At 40.4% G+C, this 22,108-nt stretch overlaps 1 protein-coding gene across 1 annotated transcript in view; it reads right to left on the bottom strand.

Moving 5' to 3' along the window:
- The window catches only part of LOC124282873 (transcription factor COE3-like), a 49,602-nt gene extending 28,008 nt beyond the window's left edge, over positions 1-21,594 (bottom strand). The window contains 6 exon segments of the mRNA XM_046718909.1: positions 14,095-14,163; positions 15,019-15,092; positions 17,312-17,367; positions 20,484-20,547; positions 20,679-20,832; positions 21,080-21,594. Of these exon segments, the coding sequence (XP_046574865.1) occupies positions 14,095-14,163; positions 15,019-15,092; positions 17,312-17,367; positions 20,484-20,547; positions 20,679-20,832; positions 21,080-21,219 (557 nt within the window). The 5' untranslated portion in view covers positions 21,220-21,594.
- Between the last annotated feature and the right edge of the window lie 514 nt (positions 21,595-22,108).

Here is a 22,108-nt window from a genome sequence, read left to right as displayed (position 1 = left end):
TCAGAGTGATGTCCTCGCAGGGGAAAGGGTTCGCCATATGGGAAGCGTCTTTGCTGAGGCAGAAACATCCAAAATGGGCTAATTTGCGGGATTCTATTCAAATGGGGGACCCCTGACTTCAGTATCAGCGGGCGAGAGCTGAGAGAATGACTTATGTTACAAATGTCGGGGTCATATTTAATAAGGCTCTTATCAGAAGGCTGGTCAATATTATCAACAATAGCGAAGCCTAGAAGGAGATCCGCCAGACCGTTCCCTGCCCATCGCTGTGCCATTCTACAGATGCATTAATTTGATTCTCTGAGATCAAGCGCTTTTCCGACATTCATGTGTGTTAGGATGGGGAAAAGATGAAGTGGCAGAAAGGGGTGCCCAGGAACTTCAATCACCGGGACTGCCGTTCAGGGCGGGGGAGAGGGGGCTAGGTTAACTAAGGAAGACACATCCTGTCTTCTCGCGGGCTTATTTTACAGCGTTACGATAGAGTGCGCGTTAGATAGCCTTGGCATCGTTGCTATGAACTTTCATTTCCGTTATTGGATGCTTATCGGGAGACTGTGTGCATGATATGTCACAGCGGAAAGAGGAAAGACATTTTTCGTGGAATATTAATGTATTATATCAATTAAAATGTTCTTTTATCGCTTGTAATTGACCGTGAAAGAGACTAGAGATGGTTGAGACGGTCCCTTTGTTTCCCAGCCTAATAACAGTGTTAACGTCAAACGAAATGTTTTGCAGGAAATTGGCTGCTACTGGCAAATACGTTAAGCGGGAGGGTTTTTATAACACAGGTCACACTTCTGTTATCTGTGAATTATTAATCGCCAAACTGTCCGTGCTACTTCCAGCCTAGTGAATGAAAACACGAGACTGTGAGCTCAAACTCTCCACACACAAGTCGACAGACACGGGGTGAAAACTGTCCATGTTGCGACTTCACTAGGTCGATAAAGTAACACTTCATAAGTATCTGCTAGCTAGGACGCCTACACTAACATATCCCCGTGAAGTGGAATGGAGGACGGTCGTGTGAACATTTGAGAGAAATGTGGAGACGGAATGGTTTATATTAACTTCAAAATGGGGTATTATTATATTTTGCTATTGTTGGGGTGGGGGTGGGTAAGTTTTCAATGCGAGATTTAGTTTTATATGTGTTATCATAGAAGTATTAGTAACAGAAGCAACAGCAGTAGTAGTAGTAACAGCAGTCGCAGCAGCAGAAGTAGCAGTAGCAGCAGCAGGAGTAGTAGTAGTAACAGCAGTCGCCGCAGAAGTAGTAGTAGTAGCAGTAATAGGTAGGGGAATGACCATTTAGGCATGTTCGTATGTTATAATCTATTTCTTTGTCAATTTCAAATATAAGATTACTCGTCGTCACCATCGTTACAGCCTAATCACTCGTTTATGGCAGTTGCTATATATTCAGTATAGTGTTACAGTATAGACTATCGGGGCGGTGGGGTAGCCTAATGGTTAAAGCGTTGGCTCGTCACGCCGAAGACCCGGGTTCGAATCCCCACATGGACACAATGTGTGAAGCCCATTTTTGGTGTCCGCCGCCTTGATGTTGCTGGAATATTGCTAAAAGCGGCGTAAAACCAAACTCAGTCAGTCAGTCAGTCTTACCAGCTGCTGGTGGGTCCCATAACGTCTCCCCTAGATTCAGGTAACATCGTCCGAGACAAGGTTACATGAGCCTCAATGGAGACACAACACAACACAACTAAACTCAGTCAGTCAGCCAGTATAGACTATCTGTCAAACGGGGTATACTATCAGCAAACCTCAATTTTTCATTATTATTATGATGATATAATCTGTTACGATTTCGATGTTCACTCACGATTTTACTCTTGCATTGTTTCATGTTTGTAAGGTCATAGGGTGTCCCACCAACAAAGTGCACCCAGCCAAACAATATGGCGCATGTGGTAAAGCCAGAATATGGTAAATTTAATACAAACTTCGATATTGCATTCACGAATTTATTGTCGCGGAATTAAGATTGCAATTAGCAAATGGATATGGAAATGGATGGTGCTGACGATAATACCCGAATTGTTAACAGAGTAGCAGACACCAACTGGAATTCATAAACTCGGAAATAAATCGTTAGACGCACGCGAGAGAAATATACAAACCGTCGGCCTACATCAAACACATTTCATGCAGGCGTTTGTTCATACCCTCCCGTCATAACTCCCATCCGCATAGTCACGGCTGAGTGAATACTAGCATCAGCAGCTAATATCCTAATTTGAAATATGGCTTAATCAGAGAGGACCATATGACAATCACTCTCAGCGTTGGGTTACAAAGGACTGGTGTTGTCATAAAACACTGAGTGACAGGTCCGTCAGTGGAAATAGACAACAACGAGAGGATGTACATAATATAATTACTGGACAAAGTCTCATCATTATAATGGTAGCGAGTGTATAAATTTTATTATACTCCGGTATGAAACGTCGCGATAGTTAATACTGATATCGATTGTCGCTATCTGCATATTGGCTTCCTACCATTTCGGTTTCATTGAAATCCAGGCGTGTTGGCATTGACGCCAATGGCAGGCGTCTGATCGAAGCGACGAAAGCTATTTACTATAAGCTGTCATTGTGTAATTGATTTTAAACGACAGTCCATGCATCCGCGATCCCATGAATAATTTGTAATGTGTGCAAATACACAATATTGTTCGTCAATTTAGTAAATGTGGTAACAGCGCTCAGCGGTATTAAAACCATCCTGTTTACCGTACTGGAAGTCATGTCATTAAAGCTTATCCTCATTTTCGACAAAAGCTCCATGAAAAATGCAAATTTCGTCAACAAACAGAAAAATCGAAAGAAATCTGTTGCGTTTAACTAATTTGCGATGTCTTAGGAAGTCTAAACCTTCTTGTCCCTGTAAAATTGGTCCCAATTCTCACTGTACGGCGAGAAGGAATCATGTTACTGGTCTCTGGAGTGCAAGCGGCGGAGCGGCGATAACAAATTACTGCCACATAACATTGTTGTAATAACAGCACTTGGGAATGGCAAAGATATAATTCTTCTTCCCGTGGTCTCTACAGTAGATAGAACAGAGTCCCCGGGGGCGGGGCTTAAGTAGCACAAATAAGTCGTTTGAGAGCCGGTGATTTACCGAACGGGGCTGGGCGAACAAGTCGAGAGAGCTATCACTTTGGGCGTTCGGCTATGTAATTGCCTAAGACGTCTTCAGGTGGCCTATGTCGAGGTGAAAATTGAGATTGTCCGCGCGTGCAGCATCTAAAGTGGTCTTAATGCAATGCCGCTGCGGCAGACAATACAAAACCAGCAATTTAAACACATCTTGGTCAACAAGACTGCTTTAAAGCCAAGCGGAGTATCAATAGTTTTAAACGATTTCCCGCTATGACTCTAGGAGCTCAGACGCGTGACAAGAGGAGCTCCAGCACTATGGGGACCTATCGCACAGACGGCGAAATGTGAGATGTCTGGCGGCGGAACGAGATAGAAACATTCATTTAAAAGTTTGGTCATACACCTTAATTCAATACTGTAAATACATACACCTCGACATTACAAACCCGAGACGATGATTATGTAAGGAAATATTGAATTATGTCCATAAACCTTTGGAATTCTCCGTCGACGAGGGTCTTTTGTTTGCCTTAACGACTTCTGAGGATGTATTCTCCAATTTTAATATGGAAGTGTCATTTATTTTCGGAGTGTTTTTAAGTGTCTGCTAGCCGAAGACCAGGCAGATGGTGTGAGTGATTGTCCCACTGAATTTTCACATAAAAGAAACACTTTGCAGAGGCGAGAATGAGAACCAGGAACGGGAGACTGGATAATTTACAGTTATAGTCCTGCATCTTCTTGGCAGTAAAAGCGCCTGCATCTCCTTGGGCTTAATGTCTTCAAGTGTCGCGGCTAGCTAAGGTGCCCTCCCTGTGTCCATATTGACGACCAAGACGTCCTGATTGCAAACCAGCAAATTAGTCGAATTAATGAATTAATCAGCTACTATTCCTGATGAAGTGGAAAAATAGGCCGAATTCCCTGACCTCTTGCTTGGCGCCGGAAATAAGAGCAAATTAATTCCGTCTACCGACAGCCATCAAATTTAGTGTTGGTTTGTGAGGTAACGTGGGGGTCTGAGATATGCAAGTGGGGAGGGGGTTGATGTCAGAACGGGTGGTGTCAAAAGGACTGAACCCGCTGTGAACTAAAGAAAAAGGTCCAAGGTTGTTTTTATTTAACAACTCGACACGTTAAGGTGCTAAGAGTCAGGAGTCTCGAATGGCTGGTGAAACGATTCAGTAAGGCGGTAGTTCTTGTCAAGAAAGGAGGGGGACCCTTGCTTCTGCTTGTGTATCTAATCAAAGCGTGTGTGGTTCACTTTATAGAACCAGTGACAAGGACACGATCCTGTATCAAACGAGGAACTTGAGAAGTTGATAAACAAACAGCGGCATTGGTGTCCTACCAGCAGGTATCATCCCGCACCCATACCTCCCTAATTAGGGTCCACCCGGGTCAAATTTTCACGGCGTTGCCATCTCCCAGGGAAGCCTGTTTCTTTAAGCTGGCACTGTTTTAACCGTGAAATGAATACGTTTCTGGCGTGTTTGCAATCGCTTCCGTCATGTGTGGAGAAACAATATATTACTGCTCGGGTAATACGAAAAGCTGGATCGATAAAACCTGGGTCGCTAGTCGAGGTTGGCAACCAAGTGTGCCCGGCGAATTTCAAACAGTGTATCGCTTTTACTTAATAGAAACCAATACGGTATGGTCGGCCTGGTACCACGGGAGTCCAGAAACCCAGGGAATTGGGCCTAGGCACTTGGAGGACTTGTGGATAAAGTTATCACACACCAAAGCACACTATTCAATAGCATTTTGTCCTCATTACAGTAAGGGGCCCTGTGGGGACGCATTTGATTGGCTAATCTGATCAGCGCGCGAGTTTGCTTGTTCAATTGCACATTCATTCGCTTGTTGTTGAAGAAGCCCCCGGAGACGATGTAATGCCTTGAGCTCTATGCAAAGTGTTTGTAAATACACCGATTATCTTCTTCTACATTCTATCTATCAAAATTTAATCAGTGGAATGCGATTGTAAGAGCACCGGGAGATAAGAACCAACAACTTAAAAGCGCGCCTGCTAAAGATAAGGGGAGTGGAATGCACGCAAATCACGCAGTATACATAGCGTAACGCACCCGAACTTTTTCAGAAAACAATGATAATTGTTATTATTACATGTTGTAAATCTATTAGAAAAGGTTTAAAATTTCATACTAATCAATGATTGAATTGTTTATTTATATTAATAGATTACCAAAATTGATGGAATCCGAAATCTTGTCCCACCTTGAGAATTCCCAATGCTAGCAGGTAAGGACAATCACGAATGCTTGGCACAAAAAGCCGCAATGATGTCACGAATTCCTTAGAACGTGTTCTTTGGAAATAATGCCCATTGTTGACAAGGCACCTTTGTATTGCGTTACCAACCAAAACATTAGAATATTAATATCTATGAGTGACAAGGCCACTTTTAATAATCAGCGGAAATTGGTTTTGGTCTGTCAGAAAGGATTGTCAAAATTACCTGATTGCCTTACACATGCAAAGCCATCAAAATTCATCAGGAACATTCATTTGGCGTGGAAAAAGTCAGTCGTGCGCTTCCTTCCAGAACGAAATTATACTATGTATGGCCGCGCTGTCAACTGACGCCAGACCATACGGCACTGGCAATAATCCGCTATCGATCTACGTCATAAATAAATAATAGCCATACGGGAGATGCACATATACAATAAGTGCGGGGACTTTACCCAAAAATGGCACGGGTTCCCTCGGGAAGGCGGGATAGATTGATTTCTCGCACCGTATCTCTGGAAGCGGGGACGGCACAAGGGATGGTTATGTTGGACGTTGGGCAATGCGCAACAAGGTGATATGAGTGGTTCCAGGGGTGATAATCTTCTCGACACTGCTCGCCAGTATACAAATAATAAAATGATGAAAAGTCGCATTCAATTTACCTGGAGATATGTCTTGGTATGAGCTTGATGCTTGAGTAAACTTGCCTAACATTTTCAAAATGGCATCACATCTCAGAGGAATGTGTCGACTTATAGATTATTCGAATTATGAAATTATGAAGATGGTGTCAAGGCGGATATATTCATAAATGTCATTTGATAATTTTCTACAACAAACCGTTGTTACGGGTTCCCAAAAATCATTAAAAGCAGATAATCACTGTTTACTGCCAATATTGCATCTCCTGCTATTTCCTGATCTTCTTCTATGAATACACAAAATAACAACAATCTACTCCTCCCCCTCCTCCTCCTCCTACTACTACTACTGCTGCTGCTGCTGCTACTGCTACTACTACTACTAGTACTACTACTACTACTACTACTACTACTATATATGACAGTTAATTACCATGAGGTAAGAGGGGAGCCTAGTGGTACAAGCGAAAAGTCTGAACAAAAAGTGGCGTAAAACTACACCCACTCTCTCAAGGTAACGACCACAATTTTAGTCATCATAAGAAATGTTTACTCCGATGATTATTATAAATATTCACTATAAATATACTTATGTAAATCTCACATTTCTTAAATAAATGTTGACCTAATATGTCTGATAAGTCTCCCGCAGCAATACTTCACAATGGTAGTATCTCCCCAAAGACTGTCTGGCTTTAGACGAGGACCTGACATCGCTCTTCTCGCTCCCCCCTGCTGAATCAACAGTGAAATACCTAGGCTGTATACAACCGAGCTGACACCCCTGCTCTCTCACACACCCTGGACACTTGTCTCTGTTTGTGCTCCTTACCTCGCAAGAGCGCTCCTAACATTTGATATCCTTTTGTTACAAGGCAATGGAAACCACCTTCCGATCTCTGTACGTTAAGGAAAACAGCTTATCGTCGTTTTCACATCAAACGGTTTTCTGAGAACCTGGGAATCTGGTCAGAAATATCGCGCGTTGGGTTCCGTTCCTTCAGTTGGGATTACCGATATTTAACTTTATCTAAATATTGTTCTTATAGCTGAATGTGTACGCAGTATATATTTTTGATATCTTAGTTGTGTATTCTTTTTTTCCAAAAGGAAATTCTTGTAAATTATAGCACTTGTGTTCTGATGTTAGTTATATTTTTTTACTGTTCTTCAGATTGTGTTAATACCAGGTTAGATTCGTGGTCCGGGTCATTCTGTTTGGGAGGTCCGTTCTAGTTACTGTTGGTCCAGATGATTCGAATATATTAAATAAATAGGCAAAACCCTCTCTAGAGGAAGTGTGCATGTCTTCCTTCTCAATATAACTGTTTTTATATCATAACAATTTGGATTATATATGCATCCATAAATCATTCTAAAATGCATCCCAAAAATGTGTTCATTTTCAGTCTATGAAACAAGTGTTAAGCGGAATATTTACAAAACATTAATGTTGACTGTCAACATTTGCCTCCAATAGTTATTAAACAATTTCCAATGTCTTTTATAATTGCCAGCATTTATTTTTCATTCAATTTTCTCAGCATCAATCCTTTCAAAATTAACGAAATTCCAACCGTTTAACAGAAGCCATAATTAATCGATAATATCTTTGCACGTAGCTTTCCCGCCGACCAGATCTCATCAAAGCTCAGTAAACGGTCTCAAGCTTGAAACAGGACTCAATACATTAAGCTGGAGAACAAACATGTCATGTCGCTAACGGTAAACTGGAGGAATACAAGAATGAAATGTAAAAGTCAGTTCCCCGTCTACCAGCTGTCTTCCTTTTATGAAATCTAATTTGTCAGTTATTGCATATCTCTTGAAATCGCACTGTGAAAGTGCTTTATATTTACCGACATTGGCTTCTAATTGAATGATGTAGCGAGCGCCATTAAGAAGTATCCGTGTCGGGCCAGCAATCGTTGAATGATAAGCCATTCACTCATGTGCATAGAGTATTAGTCTGTTTATTCGCATTGCTTTCATTCAGCAGTTGGATGCCCACAGTCGATTTCTCGCTAAATTTTTGTTTCCATGTCCCCAAAATGCAATTTAGTAGCCTAACGCTAGCTATAACTCCAAACTATGGTTTTACTCTGCTTGCCGCCAAGCCCCAATTACACGAACAAACGGCAGCATCGCGCTAGAAAAATAGGCTAAATTTTGTTTTATCGTGTATAAACGTAATTTTAGGTCCAGCACAGTGTCCTTGGCTGTGGAGACTCTCACCAGGAAAGAGTACATTTGCATCTTTGGTCTCATATTATTGTTGTCATATGGAGCTAGGAACGCGATCGATATACTGTACCTTTTGGTCGAGACAATTAAAAACAAGGCAACAGAATCGATACTTTTCTCGCCCTTTAGTTTTCAAAAACATGTTTTTTACCTATTTCTGTCATGTTAAAATGGAGCTTTCCTACAACGAACGAGATACATTAGTGGGACGAATTGCTAGAAACGATGACCAAATCAGTATGTATATAGGTAGTCTTGCATGCTGGCATATTGCAATATATCACCTTATATGTATTCTCAAGGTAAACTTAAAATCATTAATGTATAACATAATTATTTTTTTAACACATTATGCAAGATGAACACAAACCGTGAGAATTATACTTTAATAGTAAACCTTCCTGTCCGGATCTTGACTAGAGATAACGGTTATCTTTTCCAATATAACACGTTTGCTATTTTTCACATTGACAAGACTCAATAACATCAGTGGGTGTGATCTCCTCTTGACGGCATCTTCGCGTCAGGAGGACAATAAATTGTCAAACCTTTGGCAGGCGGAGTATCTTCCCACAGATTCAACCATACTAGTTCTAGTCTTGAAATATTCATCTCTCGGCTTCCGACTCGATTTTTCCCACTTTCCTGCCCTAGACAAGCTTAACAAAGAAACGCCAATCTCCCTCACAAGCATCTGGTCTGGCTAATAAATTCATTTGACATTTTAGTCCATATTGGTCGTGGAGGAGACTCTCACCCTGGCGTTCGATCCCACGTTGGAATGAGCTCGTCTGTTAAACTCGGGAGGTTGTCGTGTGATGGCCTTTGCAGCTTGGCTTCGGCACTTAACATTTAAATGAATATATTTATCCTATCTTCAGAGCTATATCGTTTCTTTAAATGACTACAAGAAACGCTAAGAGGTCATAAATTAATATGCCTACTTGATAAAGCATATGTGTGCTTCTGATCAGGGTATATCCTATGTTACGCATCATGGACACATTCAGAAAATGTGGATATATACTTTGGACAAATATGGCTTGATCATCAACGTAGCGAAATAAACAACATATTTTGTTTGATAGCGTGGTCCATCCACGTACAAATATGTCCATATGAATATCATCATAATACGTGCCTATGGCAAAACCGTGTCCAATTTATAATAGAAATACCGTTCTATGAAGGAACGCCCGTAAAGAAGGGACTGGCAAAGCAGCATGTTAGAACAAGCTGTGTTCTATACAGTCATAGAAAACAACCGCATGGTTCTAAATAACCCGACAAACGCCAATACTCTCAATCCAGGCCCAGGAACGAGAGAGATACTCTCGATGCCAGCTCGTGATAAAATCACTCGACTTGGTAGCATATAAAATCCTTCCGTGCGCAAATCAGCCGGCAGATATCTCCCAATAAAGAAATTAGTCTTTCTCTCGGCTGTGGAGGACAATTTAGAAGACAATTACGGAGGTAATGTGATCTCCAACAACAGAAATCTTCCTCTGCCTTTGAATTGAGAAGATCTGGTCTTTCTAGTGAGAGTATTATGTGTCAGTGCTTGTCAATCAAGCTATCTAGTCGTCACGGGCGTTAATTAACGGTTAGAATAGCTCTATATATTAGTTTGAGAGTAACGCGAACAAAACGGTGTGTGCACTCGATAAGGGCCTCTCTATCTCCCCATATGCCCGGAGTGAGCATACTAAACAATATACATGTATGTATCATTATTACTGGAAAGAGGATTGGCATGTATAGTTCTTTTAATAATGATACTACAGCGCCCAAATGACAATAGAAGATCACCATGATCATTATTATTATCATTATTGATATTTATGTAAAAATAAAGTATGTGGGGTGGTAATATATAGCGAATTGACGAAAATTTCTGTTTATAATGGCGGTGAGAGCGTTGGAATCTGTTAAATGTGCATTTCAAAAAAGAAAGAAATCCTATCAGCAGATTAACCCACTAGATCAAACTTCGTTCGTTAACAAATTATTTCGATCTTAAGCAATAGCCAAACAACATCACATGTTGGAGATTAGTCCAAGCAGTGTCATTAGATCCATCGACGCGTCTTCAAGAGCAACGACTGTTGCCAGTGGGCCGACCTTCCCTGGTCACGAATCCCTAGACGCGACTATGTGATAACAGGACAAATTATCACTTCCACCGACTCACATCTTAATAACCTTTATGGAATACGTTACAATTTCATAAATAGCCACCTCTGGCAGCTCGACCACGCGAGAAGCCCGTGCTGCACGTGGCACCGCCCGGCCAGAACCACCTAACTCCGTCAAGCCATAGAGCAACGTAAATATTTTGCCCATTAGATAATCAAAGCTCATCGAACGGAGACCATGAGGGTTCTCAAGTGTTTCTCAAGCCTGTGTTAAGCCGATGCTAAGATGAACTAGTGTTGAAGTGAGCCATCGCTGGGCAATAATCCCTTTCACCATTAGCCTGTCTGCACGGTCTCGTCGTGCGCCACTCAGTAACTGCCGCATCAAGACAAGATGACCAAATCAAATTTTGTCGAAGCAGTTTACCTTCAAACCGAGATTTGTCCAAGTCTCCAGCCTCTTGCCTCTCAAAGCAAGAGCGTCCTGTTGCAAGATTACACAGCCAAGAACGCCGATCTCCTGAGTTTAATTCAGTGTTAATGTTTAGAAGGCGCGGGGGAGAAACTAGATTAGGAACAAGACAACGAGTGCCTTGTTTATTGAAAACCTCGGCTTCGGAGGCAGGTGTGATGTTGGTTGTAAGATGAGGGAAGATGCCATAGGGCAAGGTACACAGTCGTGATGACACCTTGCAGTGTTGCCCTCATCAAACTTGGATGACGCCAAGCAAAATCAAACTGCAACTGCCGTCAATTCACTTGTTGGTACAGCAGATGAAGAAGACTTGTGGAAGCGATAAGGGTGTTACTTCGAGATGAGCATATATGTTTCCAAACCTTCGAGTTTCTGAATACGTTTTTTTTCGAAGTTTCAATTTAAATAATAAGGGTTATAGAAAGAACCAGTGCTAGTTCACGAGTGTTAATCTATCGGGGGTGGTGCTAAGCTGAATACTTCAAGACAAACGGATAAGGGTCGAACATTCGACATCGGTTATATCGTTCGAGATATACGAGTTCGAGAAGGAAGATGATTTATTTTCTGTATTTGCCCCTTTACACGAATGATAACGAATTCTGGTTACGTCAATTCTCCCGCCACAACCCAACCTAGGAAACGAAGCCAGACTTATAATATGTTTATATACGTATATGCTGATAACAGTATTCTTTGGAATCGACGTGCTTTACCACATTATTTTTTTCCGAAAACTAAACGAATTTGACATGATAAGGACTCTAAATGAATGTTGGATGCGAAAAAGATTCAAATATGACAACCAATAGATTTATGCCCGCAGTTTAGGTGCATAGATATTGCCACGTCTAACAAACACAGCAAAGTCAATCCTTTGTGTCATAAAACAATTCTTCTATACACAATATCGGATATGATACAGTCTACATAGGACATATTATTCAAGTTTCCATGACAGTAGGGCCTCTGTTAAAGAATTACGTAAACATGTTTGTCTACAGTATCGTGCATGATTATTTACAGACCTCCTGGGGGATTATATACAGAACACAGAGGTACTTATACATGTGTACTGTAAAACACGGCTCGACTGGTCAAGCGGTCACAGCCACTGTGAGTCCGGAGCGCATGGTGAACATATTTCAGTTTAATTATTATCAGAGAGAGGAAGTGGCTGTAAGAGATACCTTGACCACACCATACTGACCCCTGTCCACCTGTTTCAATACAGAGCACTGTCCTTAAAGGCTTCGGTCAGTTTCGGTGCACTGAATAGTACTGAATACCCCCTAGCAGGAAAATATTATTATAGTTATTATCATTTTCTTGGACAGTTCCTTGTGTCTTACAACCATGGCAGAACCAACTGGACTAAATAATGTCTAAGTTTTGTTCTTCTTGCACGATGGTCAAGTATTATACCTATTACAAATCTGATTAGTTACCGTTTATATTTAAGTATAGGCCAGCTGACAGTATAATTTAATTTACATAGTTAATCCGAGGAAAAACTAATCATTGATATTCTTTCAAAACAAATATTTTAGCAATGATTTTCAAAGCTCAGTTAACCTTTACTACGTATTCAGGAAATGTAAGGTTCCGGAAGGTGTGTTTTATCATAAATCACCTGCAAGTCAAATATTTTTAACCAGGAATTTCAAATCTCACTTACGCCTTTTTACGTATCAATGATATCAGCGGTTACCAGTAGATCTGCCTTTATTATAGATCACCTACAATGCACATTTATCTTGAAATACATCCCACCTCAGTATACATAAGTCAACATATGAATATGATATTGATTAAACAGTTGGGCGTTCTTACATTTCGACAGCGCGAGGCGATAAATCAAACTTTTCAAAAAGTCTTAAATCTTATGTCACTCTAAACGTGAAGGTATAAATGATGTAAAATCAAAGCTGAGATACAATTCATCATGATTCCTGCGACAGACTTTCCTTAATCCCGTTCTTCAGAAATAGGGCTATTCAAGCGAAGACAATAGAAATATGAGAATTCAAGTTGCTGCCATCAAATGACGAATGTCAATGGGGCAGTTTAATTATTATAGATAGGCTTGGATTGTCATGGTAGAGATCGACTTTTCCAAAGGGTTACAATTGCTCACTTGAAATCTCCAAGCCTTCAGACTCCCAACTGTTTTCAGCATCGAATACAGTTGGCTAGCCATTGGAAAATCTGGTTATCTTAACGCCGATCTTTTGTGATGGTCAACGTGCAATTAATGGCCTTGCATCTGAGAGAAATTAAGAAAGGTGGTACTGACAGTCCCTGCTGTAGTTTAATGCTGAGTGTGACAAATGAAACACATGGATCCGTGGGCGGTAGACTACCAAGGGCTCTAGGCTCGTGGGCCACCTGTCACAGGAAAGCGGACCCGGGATGGGGTAAGGCAAGGGGACGTTATAGGGGTTTACATATAAAACAACATTTAAATAGATCAAGTTACAAAACTGCACATCACCGAAAGACTTTTAATCTGCCTCGAGGCGTTAGGAATATCAGTAAGGAGGGCGATGAAACAGAAAAGGGGGAGATTGAGAGACGAGGTCGGACAATGGGAGGGTGTTAGGGGCGCGTGCCTCACAACCGACTCGAACAATGACTCTGCTCTGAAACTTGCCACAAGCTCATCGGGTCAATCACCGCACGTGAACACACAATACATGCGCGGATCGAACCCAGCAGAATCGGTTCGATATTTGATCTGAAGATGCTGCGAATGACCTAGAGGATGAAGGTCATCGTTATAGGCCTCATGAGGTTACTCATGGATGTAGTTAGCCGCCATGAGTTGTAACCACAGCAGTCTGTCTCACAGTCCCTGAACCACATTATTTCCCCCTCTTGCCCAGCCCTTTCTGCAATGGTAAAGCTCTACTTGAAGCAAGTCTAGATTTCCAAGCATCAGCCTCTTCGCTGGAGCTCCTTTTCAATTTAACAGGACTTGTTTGTTTCAACCACAAGTTTATACACTGACTAACCGTTAGTGTACAACAATCACGCTGATGTCTGTGTGTAGGTAGAAGTGGGTGAAGACGTACATGACGCAGCTTGTGTCTAGATGTTATCTTGATAACAACACATATAATGGATCGGGCGATATTCAACCATGATCTGATGGTTGACAGCTGATAAGATGCGGAGTCTATTAACAATAAACGTCTCCTTACCTGTCAATGATGACGGGATCAGATGGAGTCTCATTGCGATTTCCACAACTTTTCTTGTCGCAGCATCGGCTGGAAGATTAACAAACACATTTACAAAACAGACCTTGGTACTCTGTAAAATGAATTCTAAAATAAAATCATTACTTGAACGACAACAACAACGTGTGAATGTTTAAAACAGTATGTGTAGGATGTTCAGACTTAATGCCTTGGTGTAGTAAAGGTAGCAAAAAACACAAAGATCCAAACTATAGTTGTGTTAAGATGCGATTAAAGTGATGCAGGTCATCGTATCCAAGTTGCCTAGATCGATGATGCTCATGACGTCAATCACTGGATTGTCTGGTCCAGATTTGATTATTTACAGACCATCTCTACATTAGTAGAATATTGCTAACTACAGCATTAATCAACGCTTAAATATTTTAAACTAACCTAAATATACTAAATACAATGTAAAGACATATGGGGATAGTGAACTGTATACAGATAACATCAACAATACGAGGTAACTACGGTTTTTGCAGGCACAGCTCATAAATGTTTTGTGTGAAATACTATTTCCAAAATGTGCAACAATACGAGTCATCAAATATAGTTATTTCACTAATGGTTCAACTCTGACTTCATCTGCCAGAACCGTGTGCAACTTGACCCTGACCCTGGCGGAGCTTCCGTGCCATCACATGGTACTCGCCAGTTATCGATTGCACTCTGTACAAGATATCCTGCACTATCTAAATAAATTATTCAGATGTTTTATCTAAATATCTAGATAAGCGTAAACATGTGTATGTCATTTTAACTAGATACAGTGTCTATGAACAGTTGAATATAACGAGCCCCACCACTGAAGACGTCCTCTCTTTGGTGGTCTCGTTTTAACATCAGTTGGAATCAGTTTATATCTGTTTAAATAATTACCTGCACATCACTTCGTGTGTAAGTAAAACTCGGCACATTTCTGGGTTTTTATCCTGGCCTTCGTAAATGATTGCCTGTAAATATAAGAAGTAAATGCAATAGAATGACCAGTCGTAAATATCATCACAAACAGATTCCATTTGACTTAAAGCAAAATAGCTTAATAGTGAAAATGATATAAAAGGTGTGGAAAGGTAAGGGCTGATGGTATAAGATTAGTGGTATTAAGATTAAGGGTGTGGCATCGTTTGGGTCATTTTCTTTCGTCTCTAATTTTTTATCAAGTAAAACATTTTATAAATAGTGAATGACATTCATGTTTTATATCTAAGGTCGAGTGAGAATTCGAGTTTTCAGGAATTCAAGGTGATTGAATATCATTAGTGGAAACACTAACTCATATAACAGTAAACAAATTTCTCCCTTTAATTCAACCAAGCAAATGTCGCGAATTGCAGTATTCACCGTTAATCAAACCAGTCGCTTTCAATCAGTGTGAAATTTTTTACGAAATTTCATAGGGTAGAACTTTAATAGACTTGACAACACGTTTAACGTGTGATGCACAGGAAGAAAAAATAGTTTATTTCTTTAACCATGCATTAGAAAAACACAACTTATTTGATCATTTAAAGTCAGGGTGTGAGTGAACGGGCAAACAGGCCAACGCACGATGGGTCAGTGTGAACACAGACTAAGCGATTGAGTAATCTCCCCTTGAACGTGTCAGCGTCACTTGGGACTGAGGAAAAAGTGTTTACATTCAACTGTGAGGGCCTAATCACGCAGCAGTTCTACACAATGAAAATAAGACCACCATTAACAGTTGACGGGCCGATGCCTAAATTGGTGTTTTCCAAATACGCTCCTTACATAAACATTCTTGTTTATTGGTTTCCTCTAAAGCTAAACGTATCGTTCTAACGCCTGCACCAGACGAAAGCTATCAGTGAATCAAAACATCCCTGGGAATTCATTTCAGTGAATCCTGTGAACGGGAAACAGTGCCGGTTGACACTAAAAGGTCAAAGCGATTTTCTCACATTTTGGAATCGAAACATAAATGAAACGAAACGGGATTTCGTTCATTTACAAAACGTATTAAAACTTGCGAGGACTTCAGGGAATAGACTGTTGCTTAAATATATATTTTATTTGTTTTTAAATGTTTAAAATACGAATACAAACAAGAATAATATCGTAAAGAAGATATTTAAATAAGTAAACAGGTAGTTCGGAGCGTTAATACCCAAGAGCCAAACGCATTTCCTTGTTGGTTTTAAATACAGGCTACAATTCAGTTTAATATTCCGCCATTGTGATGATCCAAGGTAGTCACCAGGGTCCGTCTCTAGGGTGTATTAGAATGCTCATTGATTTGGCTTCTTCTAGATTGTTTTAATTATTTGCCATTCTTATCTCATGGGAGGGGGATTACTCTCATGCGTGAAGCATTCACAATACTTAACCGTACAACCAATCGAATTCCATTTTCCGTTTGTGACGTCTTCCCGTAATCATACTTACTAAAAGCAACGATTACAGAAGGTTCTTTTGGCACCGTGAAATATTATAACGGCTTTCTAATGACATACATTGTTTTTGTTTTTTAGAATGTGCTAAGGTCCAGATGGGGACGATATTGGAGTGTTTGTAAGAATCAATAAATTGCGAGTTTGCATGTGGCCCTTCATCTTCGCAACGAAAAGGTGTAATGAACTGGACCAGTCCAGCCTCTCTGTCTATATGTGGTTAAGATGGCTTGGCTCGCGCCCTGGGATTTCTAATTTATTGGAGACTCATTTCACAGATGAGATATTTGTGTAATAATGTCATGCTATAGTTTTTTGGTCTTATATGAAAGCTTGGCAAGCTGTAAACAACATGTATTATCGCCCGATAATATCCGAAACGAAACAAATAAGGAACTCAAATAAACAAATATCCCCTACAGTTTTATTCGGTTACATTTCAATGAAAGTGTATTATCGCAAACCTCGTTCACAATTCTCCAGGGAGGAACTGACCTCAGAGGGGACGTGAGACAAATTTAGTTTTTAATCTAACGCCTCCTCCCACCCCCCTCGCACAAAGAACGTGCGCCCCTCCCCCCTCGACACTCACAGTCAATGCAAGAAGAAAGAGCAGAAAATTACAGCACCCAGCCCAACAAGGCGATTCAACTCCGGGCAGATAAAACGTGCATGGACTACACAAGTCAAAAATTCGAATTTGGAGACAAAAGACTCGAAATAGAGTTTGTTAGCTCTGGTTCCTATGGTAACAGTCTTACCTGTTTTGAGACGGAGTCAATAAGACGGACATACAAATCTTGCTCCTGTCGCACGCCTGAAATAAAAACCAAAATAAATAGAATTAGTTAGTTTGTTTCTTGCATTCTGGTTTTGTTTTTTGGGCTTCAAAGTGCAGAGAGGATATTTGTATGGTGGAACCATGGATCCGGATCGTTCATAACCACTATCAACATGAAACTATAGTTCTTTAACATGAATGATTTGTCACAATAACCTTCTAAAGCATCCCCGACTATTTTTCCTGACTTGGTTACAGGACATTTGCGCATGATTTCTCAGGGAATCCGTTTAATTAATTAAAGGAGTTCATGAATAAAAGACGTTATTTGCAAAGTAATTATAAACCTTTTGTTCACCCGTTTCAAATTGCAGTACGTGTTGATTTGATCATAGCTGTAAATATGTTAATACTTGAAATGAATTTTTTCAATTTCCTCATCCAAATTCTTAAAGTCACCATATTAGGTATGTCAACTGGCGCTTACAAAACGTACAATAAACAATGTATTTAAGTACAGCAGATTAGAGGGTCAGACTTTACAATGTGTGGGATTTGGAACATCTATTTACCGTTATGCCGACGTTTTCGAAGACATCAATAAATCAAGTGGTTTGATGACACCCCGGCTAAGCCATAGAAAACTCCTACGGTGTGCGAGTTTCATATTCAGTTTTCTCTAAGTGTACAGCTGAAATTAACACCAGCAGCTAATGTAGATGCCGTTAATTATCACGTGAAGAACAGATGGTCCGTCCCGTCGCGGATGAAAAGAACAACAGAAATTAACACGTTATTGCAATCGACACGACTTTTGTCACCAAGGTAATTTAAACTGAAGGGAAACCCCGTATCGACATACAGAGGGCGGGTAACTTTGAGGTATTTATTATGTATGTTTCAAACCTGATAGTTCACGCAGCTTTATAAACAACAGAAATTAACAACGTTAATGTAATCAACACCCCTTTAAGTCTGTATAGTATTAAACGTTGTAAACATGCACGAGTTCATACTTTATTTCCTAACTCTGCACTGATTGTTATCTCATTGCCAAATGTTCCATACATCATGATAAAAATTATGACACAGACATGGTAAAAACACGGACAGGTTTAAAAATGTGAAAAAATATTGACTGATTTTAAAGGATGAAATTAATATTACAAAAATAAGGACGTTCTTGACAAGTTACTTGTAAGGACGTTTAAACGTTATGGAGTAAACCCTTCTGTATCCACCCTGAACGGTTGATCGTGAGTTCATTGTATCCTTTTCCCAACTTACATGGCTATAAAGACACTATGATTATCTATTTTGATAATTTTCCATTTTTAATATTAAATAAAGACTGATTTTATAAGTCTTAATTACAACGTGTTTGTTGCTTTCTTAAATAGTTTACAGTGTTCATAGGCCTGATGTATACAAACATATGTGGTTTACATAGAGTTGCAATGATACATTTCTGAAAATGGAACTGACGCAGTGGACGAAATCTGTCACGGAATTGTCAACAACTATATTCAATTACAATTTTTGCGTTTGATACTCCAGCTGTACATTACAATTTTGATGAATGTGTTTACATATTAGAAAATAATTCCAACAAAGCACCCAACGATTTACAGTACATGATACATATATTCTACAGTATTTTAAAGAACCCTATCTTGTTCGTTACATGACATTTACCTCGATGTTTCGTGTATCTTAACACAATGCAGTTATTTTGGAAAATGCAAACAAGCGCCACGTCTGAGAATGCGTTATATGTAAATCCATTTGGACAAATTTGAATTGATGACTGTGGCATTTCTCATAAAATATTCAGCTGAAATTCAACAAACCGTAAAGATGCACTAAACATAATTTAACAGCTTTGTATGCCAGCATGTGTATCGATGATGGAACAGATGTTTTTTTCAGTTTATGAGACCGTAGATCTTCCATTCGATTTTAAAGGATTTTAATTTGAGTCTTAGTAGTCTAAGTGACTTTTAATAATATATATGTGAACAAACTGTGTATGTTAAAGACGTGTCAATATCTATGAGAAATCGACAACGTTTGGGTTGTAATTGACATCCGTCAAAGTGCTATCTGCGCTTTCACAGAAGACTTAATTCGTTGTCCAGGAGTCAACTACTTAAGTTAATAGCAAGGCATAATTGTTAAGAAGCCCCCGAAGCAATAGCCCATGAATGTGATGAAGTAGAGGATGCATATAGTGAAAGATTCTTTGAATTATTGGCTGATTGATGAGACAAGTTTTATCAAAGAAAATATGAAATAATTGATTGATCAGTTTCATTTACATTTACAATGTTTTTACAATGTCGTTTCACACTTGGTGGAAAATAGATCTGATTATGGGTTTGATAACAACACGTGCTCGAAGCGGTTTGTGTTTACATTAAAAACATAGACTAATTGACAGAACGGCCTGGGCCTTATAGAACCATATTCCGCCAAAGAGCAGTCGCTCCATGAATCTTATCACATATTGTTGGAACTGTACCGTATATGTTGAATTAACAGAATTTTATATTGGAATAATTCTACAACGAAACCGTGTCATCAAATGATTCCTACAAACTCGTTTGCAAACGGAAAATATCATCCTGAAAGACTTTCATTTTTACGCGAAGCTTATACATTTTTAACATGCTTGCAGAGTACGGCCTAAGCCAATTCTACAATGTCGGGCTAAGAAAAACAGTGAAACGCAAATTGATTGACTGGCAGGCCATTTTTGTGAAAGTTTAAATAATTAATACGTCCATTGAAACAGATGATAAAGGGCTATGTGGCTACGCTGGAACCAGTTCTTGTAGTAATAAGACTCACTGTAGCCAGTATTCTTCGACCACCTTGTATCGCTGTGACATATGCTGCCCTTTATTTTTCGATATGAAGATAATGTACTGACATAAAGACTGAAAACGGTTTATTTCACCTAGAAAATTGATAATAATCGGGTATTCATTATTAATAAAAAAAGCCAGTGAAAGCGGACCATATATCGGGTATATCATTTTTATGCATTGTGTCAGTGTTGTAAAGGAAAGGAGATTAGGACACCGAACCCAGTGAGTCAGTCTGTAAGCTGGTGTTGTTAAATTTGTAATACAATTGAAATGTTGACTTACCGTTGGCGTAGAGCAACTGAATCCTATAGTGAATTCCATTGTTAGTTTTTTGTCCTTCAGATTCCTGAAAATAAAATAAAAATAACATAAACAGGGTTCTACACAAGACGGTTATTCATTGATTTGAACATTGACAGGGTTTGTAACGTGTCACGAACGTGATGATTATGTAAACAGACTCTCGGATGAACTTACCTGATCTTTTTCCACGAAGTCTATAAAAGCAGTCCTCTCGACTTCGACGGGCTGCCCTTGCCGGTCGTACAGAGCGAGGACAAAATGGAAGAAGTTACTCTTTCTCAGATTGCTGGGTGGCTGTTTTTCAAAGTGAGCCCGGCCGAGTCCGGCACTGCAATAACAACACACAGAACAAACATTAGAACATGCAGAGACAGGCATAAAATAAGGCCGATTTGGGAATAGACAGATTTTTCCGTGATCACGAAATCGAAATTATATGAGATGTATTACAAAACGGATTGGTCTGCGGGGACCGGGGGTATTATCAGTGTCCACGAGAATGAGTGTCCCCCCGAAGGGAGGGTTAGTCCCCGGGGTCGGGAACAGGAAGCGAGGGTGGGAGAATAAGCACGTACCTGCCACCCTGGTCTACCACCGTGGGCTGCATCCAGTTTCTTACGGGTGTCAGTGTCGTTTGAGATGGGTGGGTACTCTCTTCTTTCATGGGGGTGGTGTTAGAGGATGTTGTGTTTGAATCCTCAGGGTAGTCAAACATCAAAGTTTGCCAGATCGGGCGTAGGTTGACAATCACACGTCAGAATTAGCACACGCACATGCATTCACACGCGAATAAAATCACATGTAGTTTTACGCCGTAATCCCAAGCGCCTGTCGATGACTACGAGAGGTAGATTCTAGGACGGAGGTACGCTGCCAGTGGTGAAGAAGTAATTGACGACACAAGATCCTGTGAGAGTCTAAGTGTTCTCGCCTTTAGACCATAACGCATCTCTCTCCTCGCCCGTCACTCTATCACCAAACATCACCCATTGACCACCAAGTTAGATAGACTCCTCTGAGTGCCACCGCCAATTCTGGCTAAAAATCTCTCGAGAACGGCTTTTGTTGCTTTCTTCAGTTGGATGTTACCCTGCCATCCCAATGGACCATCGAGATCCCGGGGGAGGAGAGCACGACCAGCGATGGGGTCCGATTAGCCAATCGCGTGAGCCGGTTGCCTGGTGAGACCTGGATTACCGCCCATGCGCCGTAGGGGAGTGGACGAGCGAAGCAGCGGGCCAATCAGATACCGCCAAAGGTCATTGTTAATTTCGACGAATTGGTGCTATTTTCATATTATCATACTAGCGCAGAGTCACAAGCAGTAATTGAAATTGAAATGGTAGTAACCTCTGCTATCTCTCGACGCTCAGCGTTCAGTGTTAGTAGCGGGGGACCTCCAACTGCCGTCGACAGTAAAAAGACCCACATACACGAAGCGCGGGCTTGCAGACACGCGCAGCTCACGTTTTGTTTATGTTTCGCTTACACCACGTGGCTCGTGAAATTGACAACCAAGTCCGCGCCTCCTGTTCAACATTGACGGAAGGCGAAAACGACAAATTTTACTGTCGGAATCCTCCCCATACACCGTCAAAGCAATG

The sequence above is a fragment of the Haliotis rubra genome, unplaced genomic scaffold, assembly GCF_003918875.1.
Source record: "Haliotis rubra isolate DU_JTF1 unplaced genomic scaffold, ASM391887v1 Scf305, whole genome shotgun sequence".
NCBI classification, from domain to species: Eukaryota; Metazoa; Mollusca; class Gastropoda; order Lepetellida; family Haliotidae; genus Haliotis; species Haliotis rubra.
This window is presented reverse-complemented; position numbering and strand designations above follow the sequence as displayed.